The 21,611-nt window shown below is 37.6% G+C and overlaps 1 protein-coding gene across 1 annotated transcript; it reads right to left on the bottom strand.

Annotated features, from left to right (window-relative positions):
• Nucleotides 1-3,516: 3,516 nt before the first annotated feature.
• On the bottom strand, nucleotides 3,517-14,155 carry LOC129452693 (myosin heavy chain, fast skeletal muscle). The gene is made up of 41 exons (XM_055216698.2): nucleotides 14,104-14,155; nucleotides 13,305-13,350; nucleotides 12,773-12,984; nucleotides 12,525-12,668; nucleotides 12,300-12,456; nucleotides 12,179-12,206; nucleotides 11,971-12,082; nucleotides 11,792-11,884; nucleotides 11,638-11,701; nucleotides 11,450-11,548; nucleotides 11,263-11,366; nucleotides 11,024-11,162; nucleotides 10,811-10,929; nucleotides 10,579-10,728; nucleotides 10,320-10,490; nucleotides 9,940-10,246; nucleotides 9,773-9,843; nucleotides 9,599-9,686; nucleotides 9,408-9,525; nucleotides 9,191-9,314; nucleotides 8,954-9,090; nucleotides 8,614-8,869; nucleotides 8,289-8,531; nucleotides 8,030-8,206; nucleotides 7,792-7,937; nucleotides 7,629-7,719; nucleotides 7,152-7,541; nucleotides 6,951-7,077; nucleotides 6,759-6,877; nucleotides 6,472-6,668; nucleotides 6,211-6,394; nucleotides 5,953-6,118; nucleotides 5,748-5,872; nucleotides 5,349-5,657; nucleotides 5,053-5,256; nucleotides 4,837-4,962; nucleotides 4,530-4,700; nucleotides 4,272-4,376; nucleotides 4,093-4,188; nucleotides 3,848-3,979; nucleotides 3,517-3,623 (listed from the first exon to the last, which is right to left on the bottom strand). Exons 3-41 carry the CDS (start codon nucleotides 12,971-12,973, stop codon nucleotides 3,603-3,605), a joined length of 5,811 nt encoding a protein of 1,936 aa, XP_055072673.2. The 5' UTR covers nucleotides 12,974-12,984; nucleotides 13,305-13,350; nucleotides 14,104-14,155; the 3' UTR covers nucleotides 3,517-3,602.
• Between the last annotated feature and the right edge of the window lie 7,456 nt (nucleotides 14,156-21,611).

Genomic DNA, 21,611 nt, shown 5'->3' with positions numbered 1-21,611 from the left:
AATAAAAGCCAGTTCCAACGAAGGAAACGTAAAATTTCTCTAGTAAATACTATAATTTACTACAGTTAACTATAGTAAATAGTACTAAAGTATACTACAGTATTTTTTTCATGTGGGATATGATCCTAAAAACAGAAGAACCAGATTAATTTAAAGAAGACCATCCTGTGGAGAAAACAAACATCTAACTGTGTTACTAAAGGGGTTTGCTGGTCTTATATAGCCTCCCAAACTGGTTTTCATTTTAACTGTAAAACCATGGTTACTTTCTATAAGAGTTTACTTGTTATTTATTGACTTTTGTCAAAGACTAGTAGCCTATACTATGTTGGCATCTCTCTTCACCCACAGCAAAAACATTACGGGGTCAGTTTTTGTGTGCTGAAACAAAAAAGTGTCTGGAACTGAAAGTGATTCAAAATAGTTTATTTAGTGTGACATTAAAAGTGAGACTATAGCACACAAACAGAAATGTAAACTTTAGTTCTCATCCCAGATCTTTATATTTGGCTATAAGAAAATACATTTATGCATTTGGCAGATGCTTTAATTAAAAGCAACAGTACGTACACATTTTTTTGATCAGTATGTGCGTTTCCTGGGTTCAAACCTATGACCTTTTGCACTTCTAATGCAATGCTTTACCACTGAGCTATACATAAGATAATAACAGATCTTTATGTCATTGTTTTAAAAACAACAAAATATTGTTTAGCAGCTCTCACAAGTATGGACAATGTAGTGAGGCATAGAGTAAAAAGTTATAGACAATAAATACATATTTCAATATAAACAAGTAAAGCCCAGGATACACTACACGATTATTGGCTGTCCCAGACGAAAGATTGCCATCTTGAAAAACGTGGCGATTTCTCTGATCGTGGCTCTTCATCGGTGGTCCTATGTCGTACAGTGAGAGATCTTCAAAGACTGTTTTCCCAGTGTTGCGTCTAAAGATAACCTACAATAGTTTTCTGACAGTGTCAGAAATTCAGCTTGATCAACGCACAGTGTGTTTGCTGCTACGACCTGCGTACCAGCCCGGTACACACAAATCGGACTGAATTTGGGCCGATTTTCCCCCTTACGACAATCCTAGTTAAAGGCGCTCTAAGCGAATTCACGCGTTTTAGACCATAAAACATCTCCTCACTATCTGCTTGATGCCTGTCCGCTGATAAAACTGTAAAAAACGCGATCTCTGTAGACAGCCCCGGCTCTACAAACTTTAATATAAACACAGTGGCCAAACCTGCACCACGAAACAAAACAAAGTGTTCCAGCCAATAAACGACAAGAAGGATTTGGGGGTGGGGGTTGGGCGCGTTCATGAAAGCATGGAAGGGAGGGGGAGGAGTTAGCTACGCTCCGTTTGTTTGAAAACAGTTCAAACATCAACAAAAAGTGACGTCTCGCAGATTCGCTTAGAGCGCCTTTAATGGAATTGAATGCAAGCTAATGCTTTGCTGTCTCGCTGCATGCTGGGAAATAATACCTGCCATTAAATCTGCTTATATCAGGACATTTACTGCTTTACTGACAGATCTCAAATTGTTTGTTTCAGTTTGACCGATTTCATCTTATTAAGTTCATATTGAAAGATTGCTATCTGTTTCATCAACAAACTTGTTTTGAAAATGTTTTGGTTTTTAAATACAAATGTTTTATTGCTTTTTAGTGATCGTAAGTATTTTAAAGGTAGGGGAGAGCGGGGTAAGTTGTCACACGGGTAAGTTGTCACACTGTTAATAACTCCAACACTAGAGGCTCTATCTCAAAAATCAAATAGCCACTTTATGTGACTTCTTCTTCTATAGTCAACTTCCTGTTCACATGTGGTCAAGATCACTGTAATCTGAGGTTAGCACAATTTTCTTATTTTTCTGCTTAAAAAGTAAAAAAAAATCACTTTACATTTTATGCAATACAACTTTGTTAGGTGTGAATGTTTAAAATGATTATTTTGCACAAAATAGAGGAGACCGTAAAGTGTCTTTTGATACTTTAGCTAAAGTGATATGATGAGCTAAACTTGAGATTTAGACAACATTAGCACACAAGTAAGTATGGGGCAAGTTGTCTCAATGACTTTGGGGCAAGTCGTCACATCTGACAACTTGCCCCTGTACAAACAAACACATCGAACATGCTCAGAAAACATGATATAGAAAAGAATAAGCCTCAATCTAGCAAAAAGCTGTTTCAAAAGAAAGGGAAGCAGAAATCTGGACCTATGAAAAACAAGGCAGCTAAAAGAAGAAAAATCATGCAAGAGTCATCATCAGATGATGAAGAGTGCTTCTGCCTCGTCTGTGTAGAGCCATTTTCAAAGAGTCGTCCAAAGGAGACCTGGGTAAAATGTGTAAAATGCAACAATTGGGCCCATGATGCTTGCACCTCAGGCCAGGCAATTTATGTGTGTCAGAATTGTGATTCTGGAGATGAGTCCTATTAGTCATACAGGGCATCTGTTTTGTTCAGAGGTTAAACATGTTAAGTTAAGCAAGTTATCTGCAGCGTTCCATTCAGTTATCTGGTTTTATGTGAAAGCCATAGAACATTTGAACCAAAGTTCAAAGTAAAGTGGTCTTGCCACTTAATTGAAATGTGCATTATTTGGATTGAAATAATTGTTTTTCCAGATTCTCCAGGCACGGATGTTTATATTTCCAGTTTGGTTTGAGTTTAAAAATTAAAATCAATATTCACAATTAAGTAGTTGTGTTCTTATTTTTAGATAATCTAGTGTGACAACTTACCCGCCCTAGTGTGACAACTTACCCTCCGATGGGGCAAATTGTCACAAGTGCACAGTCACTATTCAACAGTCTACAACTCTGTAATGAGATAAGATATAAAGATGTTATGAATACAACATATGTGCCCAAGACTTCCTTCTTTCATTTGGTATGAGATTTATACCATTTTGATGTATGGTGCTCAGTAAATGTTAGACAGTGTGAAAAGTGTGACAACATACCCCGCTCTCCCCTATTTCGCATTGGTCGCCCTTCAGACCATTAAGCACTGATCAGACCAGCTCGCGTTTGGACCAAAAAGGCATTGGCTTGATGTTTTCTATCGTAATGGCTTAAACAATATTTTAAAATATGTTAACATACAAATGCTGCCTTGTGTCCCTTTATAGCATATCTTTAAATAATCTTTAAATGTTTGTGTTTGAGCTATCAGTTTTATTTAATGCAAAAAGGAGTATTTATATCATTGTGTTTATAAACAAATCTATGTGTTGCCATGAGTTTATTGATGCGAAATTTCAATTCTGGATTTTATTTGTAGTTCTATAGACGATGTAAAAGGGATCACTTTATTACACTACATGTACAGATGGCACAGCTTTATCAAGAAAGGCTAACTTTGTATCATTGTGTGTATTATTTCTGGAAAATGTTAGAAAGAATTTGTGAGATAAAGAAATGTATATTTTTCATGTCAACCTGGGGTTTTTTAGTTTGTTTTGACTTTACAATTGTTTTAAAAACTACAATAACACAATTGTAGAACACAACAACTTTTTATTATTTACAAGTAATTCATATTTTATGATTACTTTCTGTTGTGATTCTTCAAAGCTTCAGGTTTTACTCTTCCATATCTTTTCCCTTTAAAAAAAAGATAAAAAATGCATACATTTTACTAAATGATTCTTTATACAGTAAGCTACAAAATCTTACACCATTAGTAAATGTATGCTATTGTGCATTTTACAAAATTAATATTTGTTTATTTCCATTTTTTCAATTTTAAAATTAATTGTGTTGTCTCAGACTTTATAACCCAAATGTATGCATGTATGTATGTGTTTATTCCAGCAGGTGGAGCTCACCTTTCCAATTTCACGGCTCTTGGCTCTCAGCTTGTTGACCTGGGACTCTGCAATATCAGCGCGTTCCTGAGCCTCCTCCATCTCGTGCTGCACCTTCCTGTATCTGGACAGGTGAGTGTTGGCCTGCTCCTCCTGTACATTGAGATGTATGTTGTTAGTCACTTTGGATCTTCTTGTTTGATTCATGAACTTTTAAGAAGATCCCTCAAGATCTTACAATGTTCTAACACAAAACCATCACTCACAGCTTCCTCAGCCTGGCGCTTGTAGGACTTGACTTTCATCTGCAGCTTGTCCACCAGATCCTGCAGTCGGGTCACATTCTTCTTATCTTCTTCAGTCTGTAGAGGTCAAAGAGGTTAAATCACTATCCAGCATTGTAGATTGACTGATTTGTTGTTATTGCTGTACAGATGGTAAGTACCTGGTATGTGAGTTCCTTCACTCTCCTCTCATATTTGCGCACTCCTTTAATAGCTTCAGCACTACGTCTCTGTTCAGACTCAACTTCAGACTCCAGCTCACGCACCTTCAGTAAAGAAGTATTATACAGAAAGTTTTGGTTAATTTACTTTACTACACAAGCGACACCACAAGAACTTCTCACTCTTTAACATATCTTCGCCATGGTTAGGACTTGTGAGAATAAATTCTTCTGAGCACCTAAACATTCAAAACCTACCCTGGCCTCCAGTTTCTGGAGCTGTTTCTTTCCACCTTTCATGGCCAGACTCTCAGCCTCATCCAGACGGTGCTGCAGGTCTTTGACTGTAATTTCCATGTTCTTCTTCATCCTCTCCAGGTGAGCACTGGTGTCCTGCTCCTTCTTCAGCTCCTCAGCCATCATGGCAGCCTGGAATTGAGAGCAAAATATCATTGACTAAGCTATAGGAGAAAGACATATCAAAACTGCATTTGCAAAATGACATGGTTGCACATGCTCTTCAGAAGAATTTCTGCATTAAAAGTAGACTGTAGCAAACACTCACATCAGTGATGGCTTTCTTGGCTTTCTCCTCTGCATTTCTGGCCTCCTGGACCGCATCATCCACCTCACCTTGAACCTGGACTAGATCAGTCTCAAGCTTCTTCTTGGTGTTAATAAGACTTGTATTCTGTGAGACATAAACCGCTTCAGTCAGAAACCTCACTGTTAGCTTCAAACAGCTGTTCTCAAGTTTAGTGTTATTGTACAATTATAGTACCTGAGAGTGCAGCAGTCCCACACGCTCACTGGCGTCCACAAGCTCCTGCTCGGCCACTTTGCGGCCTCTCTCAGCTTGCTCCAGTGCAACTCTCAGCTCCTCAATCTCAGCTTGCATCAGGTTATTCCTGCGCTCCACCATGGCAACCTGTTCCTTCATGTCTTCCTGTCCTCTGATGGCTTCATCAAGGTGCAATTGGGCATCCTGTGGCAGATTTACGGTGTCAATATTCATGCTTTGATTCTTATTCAGACAAGTAAATGTTTTGTGAAGACATTTTACAAAGGAAAGGTTACCTTGAGTTGACCTTGGACGTTCCTAAGCTGTTTCTGGGCCTCAGCAGCCTGACGGTTTGCATGGCTCAGCTGGATCTCCATCTCATTGAGATCTCCCTCCATCTTCTTCTTGACCCTCAGGGCATCATTTCTGCTCCTGACCTCAGAGTCCAAAGTGCTTTGCATGGAATCAATCACTCTTTGGCTGTTCCTCTTGATCTGCTCAATCTCCTCATCTTTCTCAGCAATCTTTCTGTCAATCTCACTCTTGACCTGGGTCAGCTCAAGCTGGATACGGACAATCTTGGTTTCTTCATGTTCCAGAGTGCCCTGACAAACAGTAGTGAGGTTTTATTAACAAACTTGAAAAGTGAGAAAGGGTGAGTAATAGATTCTTGCATAATTTTAATGTTGATTTACCTCAGCTTCCTCCAGTGCAGTCTGGATCTCTGATTTCTCAGCCTCCACTGCCTTCTTGGCTTTCTCTAATTCATGAATGCTCTTACCAGTCTCTCCAAGCTGCTCAGTGAGGTCAGAAATCTCCTCTAAGGGTGCAAAATACAATTATAAGAATTATAGTTTCAATGTTTCTTTTTCATGATGTATAAATAAAAGTGCCATTTACGTTGCAAATTCTTGTTCTCCCTCTTCAGAGTCTCCAGTTGATCAAGAGCTTCTTCATAAGAGTTCTTCATCTTGAAGAGCTCAGTGCTGAGGGAACGAGCTTCTTTCTGAGCACCTTCTAGTTCAGCCTGGCCTTCCTCATACTTCTGTTTCCACTCTGCCAAGACCTGACAATAATAGAAACGTAGTTATATTTCAATTAATCATTAAGTTGTTAATTTTATGAAGTTTAGATTTTTAGATGTCATGTTTTCCTTACCTTGTCAAAGTTTCTCTGTTTCTTGTCCAAGTTGGCAGCCAATGCGTTTGCTCTCTCCACATCAATCATGAGGTCCTCGACTTCACCCAGCAATCTCTGCTTGGTCTTTTCCAGAGAAGCACACTTGGAGTTTACAGCCTCAATAGATTCTTCAGCATCCTGGAGACGCTGGGCCAGCTTTTTCCTGTGGAAAATTGAATGATATCATGTCTTGGTCTATCAGATGTTTAATTTACTTAAATGTTGTGCATTTGCGCATACTTGGCTTCCTCAAGTTCCTCAGTGCGCTGGATTGCATCAGTCTCATATTTGGTTCTCCACTGAGCCACCTCACTGTTGGCCTTAGACATTCCACGCTGAAGTTCACCTTTTGCCTCTTGCTCCTCTTCATACTGCTCTCTGAGCAGATCACAATCATGGCGGGCAGACTGGACAGCATGAGCCAGAGCGTTCTTGGCCTAAAATCGGACATATTTAATTTGCAATTGAAGTCTTGGTCTCCATGGTTTTCTTGAAATGGAAATACATTTCACTATGTTGTGATATACCTTAAGTTCCTCCTCAATGTGTCTCTTGAGTTCTTCAATCTGTTGAGTGAAAGCCTGTTTTCCTCTGGTCAGCTGAGAAACAAGAGCTTCTTTCTCCTCCAGCTGGCGAGCCAGTTCACCTGTGCATCCGCTTTGTGTTAATCATTCTATTGAACAGTTTTATTAAGAAAACATTTTTGGTTGTGCACTAACCATTCTCAGTGGCAAGTCTTGCTTTTTGGGCACTCGTGTCATTGAGCTGGCGAACATTTTCATCATTCTTGGACTTGATTTCACTCAGTTGGTCTTCAAGAGTGCGGCACATCTTTTCTAAGTTAGTCTAACAAAATACAATGTTTTACACATGCTGTCTAATTGTACATTTTTAATTAATGATTATCTAGTTGTGATTACCTTTGATTTGGCCACTGCCTCCATGTTGCTTGATAGGTCATCAATCTCCATCTTGTACTCACTCTTCTCCTTCTCCAGCTTTTGCTTAACACGCTGAAGATTGTCAATCTGTTCTCCCAGTTCGGCCACGCTGTCTGCCTGCTTCTTTCGGAGAGCGGCTGCTGTAGCCTCATGTTGCAAGGTGGACTCTTCCAGATCACGACGCAACTTCTGGAATTCTGCTTCACGCTTCTTGTTCATCTCAATCTGGGCAGAAGTGGCACCACCAGCTTCCTCAAGCCTCTCGCTGATCTCTTCAAGTTCCCTGGAGAGATCAGCCCTCTGCTTCTCCACTTTAGCACGAGCAGCTCGCTCTGCCTCAATTTCCTCTTCCAGCTCTTCAATACGGGCCTAATTTTAAAATGTTTACTTAGCTTTTCATACAGTAGTGTGAATTCCCCAGTTATGTACTTTAGTTTAACATATGAAAGACATTACCTGAAGTTCTTTGATCTTCTTCTGAAGCTGTGCTCCCAAAGACTGTTCATCTTCAATCTTGCTGAGCAGTTGACTTATCTCAAAGTCCTTCCTGTTTTAAGAAAATTAATGTTTTGTAAAATGTGCATTGTTTAGATTTACAATTGTTCTATCTTCAACTCACTTTTTGATCTTTTCGTCTGCTTGTTGTTTGTCATTCTCCAGGTCCATTAGTGATTCCTGGGCCAGTTTCAGATCACCCTCGAGCTTTCTCTTGGCTCTCTCGAGGTCCATACGAAGTTTCTTCTCTTGCTCCAGTGAACCCTCGAGCTGTTCCCAAAAGCCAGTACATTAGAATTTCCTACATTCAGATAAATGTCTTTCACTGATTTATGGTCTCATTCTCATGTCAAACATCTTACATCATCCACTTGCTGCTCAAGTTTTGTCTTGGCTTTTGTCAGAGTGTTGACTTTGTCTTCCTCTGCCTGAAGGTCATCAAGGGTTTGCTGGTGTGCCTCTTGGAGGGCTTTCTTCTCTTTGGTCAGCTTGGCAATGGTCTCATCCTGAGAGGCCATCTCCTCAGTCAGGTTTTTCACCTAAATGCAAGCATAGTTTAGTGTTTTTCTTCTCATGTATAAACACATGAGCCACGTTAAGAAGATGTGTTTAAATGTGAACCTTATTTTCTGTTGCATGTTTCTCCTTTTCCACTTTGGCCAAGGTGAGCTCCAGGTCATCGATATCTTTCTTCAGTTCAGAGCACTCATCTTCCAGTTTCCTCTTCTTTGCAGTCAGTTCAGCATTGACCTCCTCCTCATCTTCCAGTCTCTCGGTTGTTTCTTTGAGTTTGGCCTCGAGCTGGATCTTGCTTTTAATAAGACCTTCACATCTCTCCTCAGCATCACTGAGATTGTCAGCTTCCTATTCATTGAGATAAGGACAAGGTTAATTTCTTGAACCTTTTAAAATCTATAAATGTGGGTATAAGCACTGAAGCACTCACAGATGCTACTTGCAGTTGAAGATCATTTTTCTCTTGCAGGAGTGACACCATTTTCTCCTCAAGCTCCTTCTTTTTTGCTAGTGCCTTGGCTAGATCCTCCTTCATTTTCTCGTAATTCTCCTTCATTGCTGCCATTTCTTTCTCTGTCTCTGCAGTCTTCAGAAGAGGTTTGATCTTGAAGTAAAGCTTCATCCATGGCCAGTGTTTCACATTCATGAATGAGCGGATGTTGTATTGGATGGAAAAAATTGCTTCTCTGTGTAAAATATTACCAGTTACTCTTTGAAACCAGTTCATTTAATTATTTTTTTTACTAGGCAGTTTTGTAAGTGCATTGTACCTCCTCTCCATCATCTTGACAAACTCCTTCCTCATGACGAATCCACGGCACAAAGCCTGAGTCATGGTTACCAGTATTGCTAGTTTATCATCTCTCATCTCTTCAAGAGTACCCAGCAAACCAGCTTTGAAGAACACCTGCAATCCCACCACAGAATTTATTTGAACTGGTAGCAAACCTATTGTCTCTGTCCACGTAAAATGACTTCAAGATTTCAACTAAACTTCTATCACATACTTTGGTGTGTCCAAATTTATACTGAGTGTGGTCGACGTCAATAGAGCCCAAGAGTTTCTCTGAAGCTTTCTTGTTGTCAATGAACTGTCCCTCAGGGATGACACTAGCATTCAATACTTTGTATCTAAAATTAAGTGTTTTAAAACATTAATGATAGGCCTTGATTGTATTTGTAGTGATATTAATGTGTTACACTGTGATAGTTTAAACAGAATACCTCTGCTTGAAATCACCATAGAGGATTCTGCTGGGGAAACCCTTTCTGCAGATTCTGATACCTTCCAGCACACCATTACACCTCAGCTGATGGATAACCAAGGGGTTCTCCATCAGACCTAAAACAGAGATGACCATGAGTTCTCTAAGTAACTTAAACAATCATTGCACATTTGACTCAGGAGTCTTTACCTGGAGTCTTGGACTCGTTGGGAATCAGGCAGCGCACAAAGTGAGGGTGAGTGCTCCTCAGGTTTGTCATCAGCTTGCCCAAGTTCTCCTGTAGAATCAATATTGTTGTGTGTTGACTTGGACAGTAATCTAACTTGAAATACAACATTTTACCTGCTGTTGAGCAAAACATACCCTAAACAATGCAGACACAGTCTGGAATGAACCACCCTTCTTCTTGCCTCCCTTTTTTCCACCACCTTCAGCTGTTTTGTGTGAAGGCGAAACAAGTTAATGAATATTTAATATTATAATTAATCTCATAATTATTGTATTGTCACCACTTGTTCTGTCATTCTTACCTTCAGCACCTGCATGAGCAGCATACAGGAGTGACAGCAGTTTGACTGATGACTTCTGATAGAGTTGCACAACAGAGTCATTCAGTGGATCCTTGTTCTTGTCCAACCAGCCAGTAATGTTATAGTCAACAGTGCCGGCATAGTGCACCAGAGAGAAGTGAGCCTCTGCCTTGCCTTTGACAGGTTTGGGCTTCTGAAAAGCTGCGCTTTTGCCAAGATGTTGATCATACAGCTTGTTTTTGAAGCTCACGTCTGTGGCTTTGGGGAACATGCACTCCTCTTCAAGGATGGAGAAGATGCCCATTGGCTGGTGGAGAAATACTCAAGCTTAAGCACAAGTACATAATATAAACATTGTTCTGTCAAGTCTTTATTTTTACCTTCTCAATAAGCTCAATGCAGGCAGCTAAGTCCATTCCAAAGTCAATGAACTCCCATTCAATGCCTTCTTTCTTGTACTCCTCTTGCTCCAGCACAAACATGTGATGGTTGAAAAACTGTTGCAGTTTCTCGTTGGTGAAGTTGATGCAGAGCTGCTCCAAGCTGTTGTACTGAAATTGCAACACAAGCAAATTCTCAGTCTTATATCATTACATTTATATTTTGATTCTTAGAAACATATTAGTAAATTATTCTCACATCAAAGATCTCAAATCCAGCAATGTCCAGCACACCAATGAAGAACTGTCTGGCTTGCTTTGTGTCCAACATCTCATTGATACGGACGACCATCCACAAGAACATTTTCTCATAAATTGACTTGCTGAGAGCGCTGACTGAGTTATTCACCTGTGAAAGAGTGTACAGAGGTCATGAATTTGATCTAAGATAATTTTAGATTTTAGACATTGATTGTGTTACTCATCATCACCTGTGGTACAGTTTGGCCTTTGGTCACAAACTCATTTCCGACCTTGACTCTGGGGTAACACAGAGCTTTCAGCATGTCTGCAGAGTTCAGGCCCAAGAGGTAGGCGATTTTATCAGCCACTAAAGGAGGAGAGTTTTCCATAAAATGGTCAGTAAATGAATGCTTGTACATTTAAAAAGAGTATCATCTCTCTTCAGATAGTCCATCTCTCACCCTCAGTGCCATCAGGTTCAGCCTGCTCCTCTCTCTGCTTCTGCTTGAACTTCATGCTGCCATGATGCATCACAGCACCTGTCAGCTTGAAGATGCTCATTTTCTCCTCAGCAGTGAAGCCCAGAATGTCGATAGCAGTCTTTTGGAGACAAGTAAGGTGATTTATTCTACATCATCTCATACGGTAGCATAAGTTTTACTCATGCAAATGAATAATAACATTGTTGTCCACCACGTACATCTGTGGCAATGAACTCTTCCACATCATCGATACTCTTGACAGTGATTTCACCCTGGCTGATCATTGGATAGTCATAAGGATTGGTGGTGATGAGCAGCGCCTCTGTAAACAATTCATGTGCACTTTATTAACACTGCTCTTAAACATTTAATTTTATGAATCACACACTACTGTAGATTTCTCACCGATCAGTTCTGGTTTGTGTCCAGTCATGAGCTGGTAGAAGATGTGGTAGCTCCTCTCAGCAGACAGCTGGAATGTTACTCTTGACTTTTCCAGCAGATCTTTAAAGGAGTACATAGGCTTCAGATGACTAATATTCATGCTTATTTAACAATAAAACATGTTTTGGTTTTAAAACGGTGCTACTTACAAGTTTCAATATCAGCTGACGCCAGTTTCCCAGTTGTCCCAAAGTGAATCCTGATGAATTTACCCTGAAACATTATTTAGGACACCTTTGAATGTCTGCCATCTTGGGATGGTATAACACAAATGATAATGCATTTCATCAGACTTTAACTTACAAAACGAGACGAGTTGTCGTTCCTTATAGTCTTGGCATTACCATAAGCCTCCAGCAGGGGGTTGGCTGCAATGATTTGATCCTCCAGCGATCCCTGTGGCGTATACAAGTAATTTCATCATGTAGAACAGTTGTAGCACTAAACTTTGTTTATTTTTACAGTATTGTGTGTTTGCTAACCTGCATTTTTCCCGCAACAGGTTCTGCCTTCTTCTGTCCAGACACAGCGATTGTCGCAAAGTACTGGATGACACGTTTGGTGTTGACGGTCTTTCCTGCGCCGGATTCTCCGCTGTAGTGGGAAAACGAAAATGTAAGACACTTTACATTAAAAAATACAATAGTATAAAGTTTATACAAAGTACAGTTAGAAAAGATCTAAACTCACGTAATTAGGATAGACTGGTTCTCACGATCTGTGTTAAAAAGTGTTAAAAGTTGTTAGTTTTAGTTTCATGTTCTTTGGAAAACTTAATAAAAACTTTAAAACTTTTTAAAGAGTGTCTGACCGGTGAGCATGAACTGGTAGGCGTTGTCAGAGATGGAGAAGATGTGGGGAGGGGCTTCAACTCTTTTCTTGCCCCTGTATCCATTCACAACAATTGCATCGTACACCGGCAGCCATTTGTATGGATTGACGGTGACGCAAAACAAACCAGAGTAGGTCTGAAACAGAGACGTGTGTTCAACATCAACCTCATCGCAGGTATTAAAAGTGATGTTGTTAGACTTACATAGATCATCCATGCTGCGTAACGCTCTTTGAGATTATACAGCACAGTGGCCTCATTGAGGTGGGTCATCATGGCCATGTCCTCAATTTTGTCGAACTTGGGTGGATTCATGGGAAAGATTTGATCGTCTTTGACGGTTACAGTCTGATAATAAACAACAACAGTTATCAGGATGAGTTAGACATGACTTAAGATATTAATAACAATAAATAGTTTCTCAACATCACAGTTTCTAGTTGTGAACGTACCTTCCCACTATGAGTTTTGACAGTAGCTTTGCCACCCTCTTTACTAACAAGAGTACCCTTCAGGTACATCTCATCTGCATCAGATACATAGAAGGCTGTTTTGGCATCAAACGGGGCATTCTGCGCCTCGATCCTCTCTCTCTCTGGCTTGCGGAGGAATACGGCCGCCGGGCCAAAACACTCCATCTCACCGTCTCCCATGATGACTTGTGCTGAAGTATTATATAAATAAAAAAATCACTATGTAGTTTACATAAATAACATTAAATAACACAAATTAAATGTGTTGGAAGTGAGCAAAACATGTCAGACAGGTTAAGGATCGCCATGTTTAGCTTACATTACAGACATTTGTACTGTATGAAGGCTTAAATGAGCATTTCAAGGATTCGTAGCTTAGGGAGCGTTCAGTCAGTTGTGTTCAGATGTTTGATTTCTGAATCACATTAAATCAGTGCCATGTTTTCTACTGAGTCTGAACTCTACATGCATGTTTTACATAAAATTATACAAACAGAAACTTTTGTTTTACCTTTTTCACAACCAGTTCAGAGAAATGATGGCCAGGGTCTTGTTCCCTGAACACATATAAGATAGCTGTCAAATATCTGTTATAATAATTACACATTACTTTATATACAGTCACATATAGTATAGTATGGTATAGTACAGTGCAGTATAGAACATCCCTTATATACCACATAGTGCAGTATAGTATAGAACAGCCCTTATATACTGTATAGCATGGTGTAGCATAGTATAGAACAGCCCTTATATACCGTATAGCATAGTGCAGTACAGTATAGAACAGCCCTTATATACCGTATAGCATAGTGTAGCATAGTATAGAACAGCCCTTATAGATCGTATAGCATAGTGCAGTATAGTATAGAACAGCCCTTATATACCGTATAGCATAGTGCAGTACATTATAGAACAGCCCTTATATACCGTATAGCATAGTCCAGTATAGTATAGGACTGTATAGCATAGGTCAGTAGAGTGTGGTATAGTATAGCATAGCTCATATACAGTATAATATAGTGCAGTATAGTGTGGTATAGAATAGCGTGTATACAGTATAGTGTAGTGCAGTACAGTGCAGTATAGGATAGCGCATATATACAGTATAGAATAGTGCAGTACAGCACAGTATAGTATGTTGTTAGTAAAGTGTATATATACAGTATAGTGTAGTATAGTATAGTGCAGCATAGTATACGCCAGTACAATATAGTATATCATTGTATAATACAGTACAGTACAGTATAAAAGAATACTGGAATTCAAATAATACCTATAGCAGATACAGGTGTATTAAATAATCTTACCGTGGATGGGTCTGTGTGAGGTCTTGTTGAAGTGGGAAAACTGATTCTTTTATAGAGATGCTGCTGTGTACTCAGCAGAATCCACCGGCTCTATATGGTCATGTTAAATCACTGTAAAGGGTGGCGACACTTGCCATTTCCCATTTATAGATTCGTATTTGATAATGATATCATTTATTTCCATCTTCATGACTCATTTCATATGACAAGATTATTAGAAACATTAAATAACTTACATTCACAAGCATTGTATAATTTTTCACTGATCAGTCCATTCAGTCAGGATGTAAGATTTGTTTATATCTATGAATCAACTATTTTTTTAAAATGTAATACTGTTTGTGTTTTCAGTAAATGTTCTGCTGTACCTAAACACTCAATATTTGGATTTGCATTGTTTTGATGCGTTTTACTTATTTTTAGATATCTAGGTATCTCAGTGTTGATGCACACAGTATAAAGATTATTTTAAACATCACATTCATGTTGAATGAATCTGTTGTTTTTATTTTCCTGGTCAAATTCTAACATGAACTCTCTCATACTCTGGGCTGGAAATGGGGGGAGCGCGAGGGGATGAAGTTCAGGGAGTGATTTTCGAGGCGGTTTCACATTAAACTGGTTAGAATTTTTTAAATGGTGCAATTGAAAAGCATCTTAACAGCATTTGAAAACAACTCCCCATGATGGGTATTTTTTTATTGCAGCTATTATTTTATAATACATCATCAAGCATCATCGCATGACACTTCAGTCACAGTGGTGCCGTATGACTGATGTATCAGTTTCCATTTCAAATTTTACCTCTTATTTAAAATATTAACTAAATATACAAATTTTCACACTTTACAAGTTTTCTTTAAGCTAACAACAAATGTATTGTTAAAAGTTTTTGACTGAAATTCTTAAGAAAACTTACATAAGAGCAATGAATATAAAAATGGCAATGTTATTAGTTATTTTAAACCCACCTAAGAAGACATCTAAGATTACCCCCTCCCAACTACTTGAGTCCCCCAAGTGAATTTCTGCCATTTCCAGCCCTACTCTGTTATAAAACACAAGAGGACTCAAACGGCATATATTTAGACATGTATGCATTGTTCACTGTAAAATGACAGCAAATAAATGATTCAGAAATGAGCACGTAAAAGCATCTTTATTTATTTCTACACAATAAATATATAAGTATTAATAGGCATCTCTGTTTTATATTCAGCTCTTTCTTGTTGTTCCAGCTCTCTCTCTTTTGGATGTCTATGGTGTCAGATTCTTAATCGGTCACATAGTTTCCTGATGATAAAATCTTGAATGCGGATCTTCCAGGAAATGTTCTGAGACGTTTCAACAATATATCACTCAACAGTTGTTACTTTAACCAAATGCATGTATGTATATGCATATGTAACGTGATAATAGCCGAAAGAAAGGCTTCATCGCGTGATGTTGAGTGCTTTATGTGTGTGTGTGTGTTTTATATATGGGTGTGTGTTTTAATGCGCGTGTTTTTGATGTAGAGACGTGCAGCTGTGACAGAGATCTCCAGTGTCACTTTAAGCATCTTTCACACTTGCCAAAAATGGAAAGGCGTGTTTTTTATGAACTTTGATCTTTCTACATGAAGCCCAAATCCACAAATAGAAGCTTTAAACTTGATTGGATGAAGAACATTTCCTTATTAATGCGTTTTATTTCTTTGCCCTTGATGTCAATTTCTAAATATATATGTTTATCTGTAACGTGGCGTACGCTTTCGCGTTAACTTGTAATATTCATCGTTTATTTGATTGATATGATCACGTACTTACAAAATGTAACTTTATAGGGTTAAACGCTTTTATCTAAAATATATATCATTAATGTTGACTAAATTTTAACATAACTTTTTCCTTACACCAACTGTTGTTATTTGTATTGTGCTTATTTTCCCATTGCCAATCATGTACAATTTTAAGTAATATAAAATTAAACAGAAGTATTTCAAAATAATATGTAATATGTATGTATAGTGTACAAAAGATAAAATCAAACTTATAAAATCTATGAATTTAGCCTTGGCAAGTACAATCGCATCACTATGGGGTCAGATTTGTTTCGTATTTCTGAATAAATATACTATAATCCACAAATAAATATAGAGAGTTTCATAAATATTTTTAAAATCCACAAATGCACAATAAGCGAACCATAAATATATGTTAGACATTTCATAAAAAGGAAGGAAATTCACAAATAAATAAAATGGGATTTGCAAATGAAAAAATATTTATAAATATATATTTTTATTTTATTTATATGTGAATGGCTTCCTGCGCATTTGTGGATTGCTTTCTGTGCATTTGTGAATTGCTGCACTCATTTGTGGATCGCGTTCTGTGCATTTGTGGATTTGAAACATTTCTAACGTCAAGACGTGCACAAGAATCCACAAATAGGTGGACTCCGCCCACCGTCTACTCCAGCCAATCAGACAACAAGCACACTGTGCTGACCAATCGTGGCAAGATTTCCCTCCAACCAATCACATTTTGTTTTACTGTTAGGTCGGGAACACAGTTGAATTTCATCAGGCAATCTTTTGTAGGCTGCATACATCATCAAGACTGTCTTATTTTAGAAAATTAACTATTATAAAGTTGACTATTATTCTCAGTTAGTCGTTAATTGTTGTAAAATGCTTATGATTTGCGGATGTAATGCTCAGTTAACTTAAATTAACCAGACGTGATGACTTATGCAGCCTGCATATGCGACCTCCGGAGGCTGCAGCCTTCCGATTGAGGAACGGGCACTGTTGACAGTTGTCAATAATTCTTTACTAGGGATTCTCTTAATACACTTTGTGGTAAGGTATGTCAAGGTTAATATTTGTCAAATTAAATTGATTAAAACCGGTTTTTAGCAGTAGCTTACTCCACACGTGGCTTTTTGGGTCCTTCTGTTGCCGTGTTGGTTTGTTTCCTGGCTCACAGTAACTAAGTTTAGCATTTTGTAAATTCTGTTAATATAGCATATAGCCTTTCTTGAAAAAATCCGGCTACAATCTTAAAGACGTCTTGGTTTCAATTTTGCTAATCCCTTATGTAATATCAAACTCCTGTTCTCAGGTAATGTTCCATTTTAATGTGAGGTGGAAATTGGAAAGGCTTGTATAGTTTGGTCTGTTCCTGATTATTTATATTATTTGACTAAATTATCAATAGTTGAAGAACAAAATACTGTTTTATTAGATTATAATCTATAGTTTGGAATAATACTATATAACCCATTATATTTACTATTAATTTAGTAATTTCCCTGGTTTTTCTTCTTTCTTGTAAAGCTGTTTTGAAGCAATGCAACTTTGTAAAAAAAAACACTATATAAATAAATCTGGCGTGGCTTAATTTAAAATTAAATTTACACCCCATTTAGAAATTACAGATGTGTGTGTGTGTTTGTTTACATTTAATATTTAATTTACTTAAGATAAGATATTGTGTTCTATATAAATCTGTACTACTTATTTCAGCACACTCTAACAAATGTCTGCATCTAAGCTTACACAAAGGATTAGCTTATTTATTTATTCCTTCAAATTATTGATTCATAAATAAATTAGTTCATTACACATTTCATTCATTCACTCCTGTCTACTGCAATTGCTGATTGAGAAACATGGCATTGACCTTCAGGTTCATTAACACAGTATGACAAAAAAATTCAATATCCTCTTGAACTTGAAATATGAACACAAATTCATCCTTTACTTCAGAGAATTCCCCACTCAGGACCTTCCAGAGGGCATTTTGTTGATCATCTGTAACACCTGGTCAAGTAAAGATGCAAGTCGTAAAACATATAAAAATCACATGAAATGATATGTAGCGTCTGACATATCCCTTTTAGGCAAACATCTACATCAGCTGAATGCACCCCCACTACTAAAAAACACACACAATAAAAAACAAATAACATACCAGTTGTTTGATTGCATACTAGTGTAAAAATCCATCTTACGTCTATGAATTTTACTGTTAATGACAGTAAGAGCATAAGCTTGTTCAGAGCATAGAGGGAAAATAAAAACAACACTGTAAGACTATCTAACAGCTTTGACATATTAAACCTTCTTAACATTAAGATGTAGACACCACAGGAATTTCTTGTTCATTTAAAAGATACCATAATGCATAATGTGTAATTAAATGATCAGTTCTGTAGTAGGAGACGAGGTAAAACACATTTGTTTTGTCATGTCATAATAAAATGTACCACGTTAGATACAAACTATCTGTAAGCAAATGTCACTACATAACTATAATGGTAGCGAAGACTACTCTGAAGTGTAGGGGGCTAGTTATGAATGAATATAGCAGTGTACCAGGGTGTCTGTCAGAACACAATAGAGAGCGTTGAACCAACTTCAGCTGTTTATTAGGCACACAAGAGAACATACATTAGATGGGAGAGAGCCAGCATTCAGTATTTATGAGGTAGCACACACCGCACAGAACTCTGAATGAGAGGCACAACTTAGATAGCAGAGCAGTCGTTGATGAAGGTAATGGTGAATATTGGTAGTAGTCCTTTAATGAAGCTCTGCACAGGATGAGGGTATGCTCCTTTAAGAGAGATTAGGCCAGAGCTGTATTTATGAGCTTGGTTGCATGGCATGTGAATGAAGATGCATGAGTGCCTGGCTATATTTGAGAGCTTAGCCAGATCATAGGCAGGTGGAGATGTGGTTTCCCTGCAACAGATAACAACAGGATTCCCAAAGTAACACTAATGCTAATAAACATACATAACATTGACAAATTAGCCTACTTTACAGCTTCTCCCCTCATACGTTATTAAAATAACATAAACAGACGTGTCTCAAATGACACATTTTACACCATTAGCAGTGTTTACACAACGTATGTAATATAACTGACATTATTACAGGATAAACAGATTGATGAACAGCAAAAGAAAGTGATTTATATAGCGTTACAGCGTAGTAGATTCACAATTTAGCTAATAACATGTTAGCGCTATTAATAACGGAAATTTTAACAAAAAAAAACATGCAAATCTAACTGTACTCACTCTAATGACGCACATGAACACACCGCGTAACAATCTGGTGCTATTGTCTCCACAACAACACGATTCATGCCTCACACAGCGAGACACTTGTACAAAACTAGCGCTCTTCCGCCATTGCTTTGAGTGAGCGATACTCGCTGTCATAATAAAAGTCCTCCTCCGTCTGGGTCTTTTGCACAATGTTTCTAGAAAAGACTCTGTGATTGGTTGAAGGGAAATCATGCCACGATTGGTCAGCACAGTGTGCTTGTTGTCTGATTGGCTGGAGTAGACGGTGGGCGGAGTCCACCTATTTGTGGATTCTTGTGCACGTCTTGACGTTAGAAATGTTTCAAATCCACAAATGCACAGAACGCGATCCACAAATGAGTGCAGCAATTCACAAATGCACAGAAAGCGATCCACAAATGTGTGCAGCGATTCACAAATGCACAGAAAGCGATCCACAAATGCGCAGGAAGCCATTCACATATAAATAAAATAAAAATATATATTTATAAATATTTTTTCATGTGCAAATCCCATTTTATTTATTTGTGAATTTCCTTCCTTTTTATGAAATGTCTAACATATATTTATGGTTCGCTTATTGTGCATTTGTGGATTTAAAAAATATTTATGAAACTCTCTATATTTATTTGTGGATCATAGTATATTTATTCAGAAATACGAAACAAATCTGACCCCATACATCACGGACTGATGCACGCGCCTGCAGTGTGATATCTCGCTGTCCGAGTATCGCGAGAAGTGAGTCTGTGAGCCCGCGGGACTTGAGAAGATGGACGGTGTCGGTTTAAGTGCTAATAACAAGCAACAGAAACCGAAACAAATGCTGCTAAATAAGATAAGAGGAGAATTTACTAGAAACATGAGGAAAGATTCAGAGGTGAGACTCAAACCTGTGTGTTTATATCAGTTAATGTCACGTGTTTTTAGTTTTAAAGCGTTTCAGCGGCTGTTAGCATTCAATATGATCTGAGGAAATTATAAACACAGACAAAGTTTTTTCATTTGAGTGAAATTTACGTTATTTTTTATTAAGCCATCAGTGTTACTGACTGAATATGAAGCTGATGTTAAACATGTACAGTGACAGATGTACAAAAAGATGTATAATAATCAAAAAGATTTTATATAAAATTATGAACTGCACTAACGTTATCCTTACGAAAATTAACAATGTTTTTTCTACAGTTAAAACCCAAAAAACATGGTTACTGTAGTAAAACCATGGTAATGGGCATGTTGCTAAAATTTTCATAATGGTTAAATACTAAAACTAGTTGTTCAGATAAAAAGAGCTTGAAAAAAGCTTTTAAATGAGACCAAGATCATATTTAAGGGTTCAAGAATAACAAAATTCTGGCCATTTGAAACTCGAAAATCATCACTTTATTTTGTCCCATGTTTTCCATTAAAATTCAAGAAAATGTGACCGAATCATGAAAATTATAAAGTTTTTTTTGCCATAACTTTTTACATTTTTGAGATATTGACCTGGATCTTTTAAGCTGTTTGCCATCTTCTCTACATATTCTACTTCTGAAAAACAAACCACTAATTACACCAAATAGCAATCTTTATTCAGAATATCGCTAATAACCCCAAGATTGGCTCCAAGATCTCATTTGTTTTAACCAAAGGGTTTCGTAACTCCTTTAAAAGTTTTAGATTAAAAACAAAAATATTCAAATCATAACTATTTTATTGTTTTACATTACATTCCGCACAAACTCTAATATATACAGACATCTACTACATGGCTATATGTCTGCTTCACATTCTTTGTCCATTCAAGCAGATTTTGGGGGTGGTAAAACTCCCGTGGTCGTCGTTCAAATTTATAAAAATTTCGTTCACTTGTAGTTTAGCAATTAAACTAAATGTCCATTACAATTTCAAGAATGTCTTTACTCAACTTCTGCAAAAACAACGACAATTTTACAAACAACAGACTTTGGCGGCCAGAAATTAAACATGAAAATTGGTGACCGAAAACGAGAATGTACCTATGCTTCTTCCGGTGATGTTAACAAAAAAAATTTACATCAACAAACCAACAGAAGCATTATTTTCCACAACACTGCGCGCGGCCTGAGGAAATCTTGAGTTTCGTTGAGCGAAACCAAAAAGTCAGCGAAGTTAGCAACATAATGGTAACCACAAAATAAACATGGTTTTCAGAAACCATAACTAAACCATGGTTAGTGGTGTAAAACCATAGTTTTGCTGTTAGTAATCAATACACTGAAAAACCATGGTTACTACACTTTTACTACAATAAAACTATGGTTAATTTTCATAAGGGTATATTTACTAATAAAATATGCCCAAAAGCTGTGCTGTATGATGATAACCACTAGTATTAGATTATATTACTATCAGGTATAAGTTAAAATCTTGTTTCTTCATATTTGCAGATTGTGATGATT

Source organism: Misgurnus anguillicaudatus, unplaced genomic scaffold (genome assembly GCF_027580225.2).
Source record: "Misgurnus anguillicaudatus unplaced genomic scaffold, ASM2758022v2 HiC_scaffold_31, whole genome shotgun sequence".
In the NCBI taxonomy this organism is placed as follows: Eukaryota; Metazoa; Chordata; class Actinopteri; order Cypriniformes; family Cobitidae; genus Misgurnus; species Misgurnus anguillicaudatus.
The sequence above is the reverse complement of the archived record's forward strand: the minus strand, read 5'-3'. Positions and strand labels throughout refer to the sequence as shown.